Below are 1,354 nucleotides of genomic sequence, written 5' to 3'. Positions count from 1 at the left end.
CAGGTGTAGTTAACGATTTATGTTTGGTTCACGATCACGCAATGTTGCAGCGGTTCGCAACGCAAGTCACACTAATCGCAAGGAAAGCGTTCCGAAGCGCGGGTACGGGGATCGTTTTTTTTTATTATTCATCGTATAGTTCTTCTCGTGAAAGCAACACTTGCATCGAGGTACAGCACTAACGATGTATCGTCGATGGAATGAATGGAAGAAACAGCATAACGGTACTATAGTAGGCATATTCTGTTAAATGGTCGCCGCAGAAATACGCAGTAAATAAAAGAAAGTATATAAAAAGTAATTGTGTGCAGATTTTGGTGACAATATTTGGACAATCCGAAGTCCAGGCGGAATACGGAACGTAACGTAACCACCGCAATAGTAAAATGTACACTTACTGAGGCAGGAGAGCATAAAAATAGTCCCTCCGGGCACAGTGATTGTTCCAAGTTTTTTCAGGCAATAAAGTCTGAGAGAGCTTATGTTCGAGAATCGAGCTTTGTTTCCTGTCGCAAGAAATGTCCACGAGTTTGGTTATCAGCCACGCGTCGGGCGTGACATTCAATTGATGACGGTTCCTCAAAATCCTCAGTTTTGTTTTGCACGTTCAACAACTGGAACACGGAACACGGCAAAATGTCTTCATAACCCTCACAGAGTTCAAAGGAAGAACAATAAACACTTCCTTCGGTGTCATACCGCTGGGAATGACAATTTTATTCAGATTCCCTCTCTTCACACGCATAACCAGGCGGAACGCAAATAAAAAACAACTATCAGTTTCGCATGTAATTCTGCAAATAATTATTTAAATCGTACAGACACGGTGTGCCAACGACCATTTCGGTATGTGTGTACGCAGTTTCGGGATCGTATTTTAGGGGCTACCTGGGAATATCTATGCTAGAGTTTCCGAGGCCGCTTACTTCTTTCCCTTCTTCTCCGAGCCGCCACCTCCACCGGGGGCGTTGTTCTCGTTCTCAGCAGCATCCTTTGCCTTCTTGGCGCGAGCACCGAAGAAGCGTGCGTGCAGACGAGCCTGACGGATGGCCTGGAACGCGCCGAACTTCTTCTCCTCGTCGCTGAGCTTCGCGAACGTCACTTCCGGTTTCTCGTTCGTGATCGGCATCACCGTGCCCTGCAGCTGCTTGGCCAGCTTGCATTCCTCCTCCGTGGCATCACCCTTGCGCACCTTCTGGCGCGGATGAATCGGGAACAGAATCAGCTTGCTGCGGTACTCCTTCAGACGCTGAATGTTCTGCTGGCAGCTTTCGACCGACTTGTTTTGGCGACGCGGATCCACGGCAACACCGATGGTCTGGGCGAATCGCTTGGTCAAACCGGCACCCTAAAA

At 48.1% G+C, this 1,354-nt stretch overlaps 1 protein-coding gene across 1 annotated transcript; it reads right to left on the bottom strand.

Moving 5' to 3' along the window:
- Positions 1 to 780: 780 nt before the first annotated feature.
- LOC128277071 (60S ribosomal protein L13-like) lies at positions 781 to 1,348 on the bottom strand (the record flags this gene model as incomplete). The annotated part of the gene is made up of 1 exon (XM_053015519.1): positions 781 to 1,348. A coding segment is annotated over one exon (426 nt), but the record flags the coding sequence as incomplete, so codon positions are not given.
- Positions 1,349 to 1,354: the final 6 nt, after the last annotated feature.

This window comes from Anopheles cruzii, unplaced genomic scaffold (genome assembly GCF_943734635.1).
Source record: "Anopheles cruzii unplaced genomic scaffold, idAnoCruzAS_RS32_06 scaffold03709_ctg1, whole genome shotgun sequence".
Classification (NCBI taxonomy): Eukaryota; Metazoa; Arthropoda; class Insecta; order Diptera; family Culicidae; genus Anopheles; species Anopheles cruzii.
Note: the sequence above shows the minus strand (reverse complement) of the source record. Positions and strands in the feature narration are given on the sequence as shown.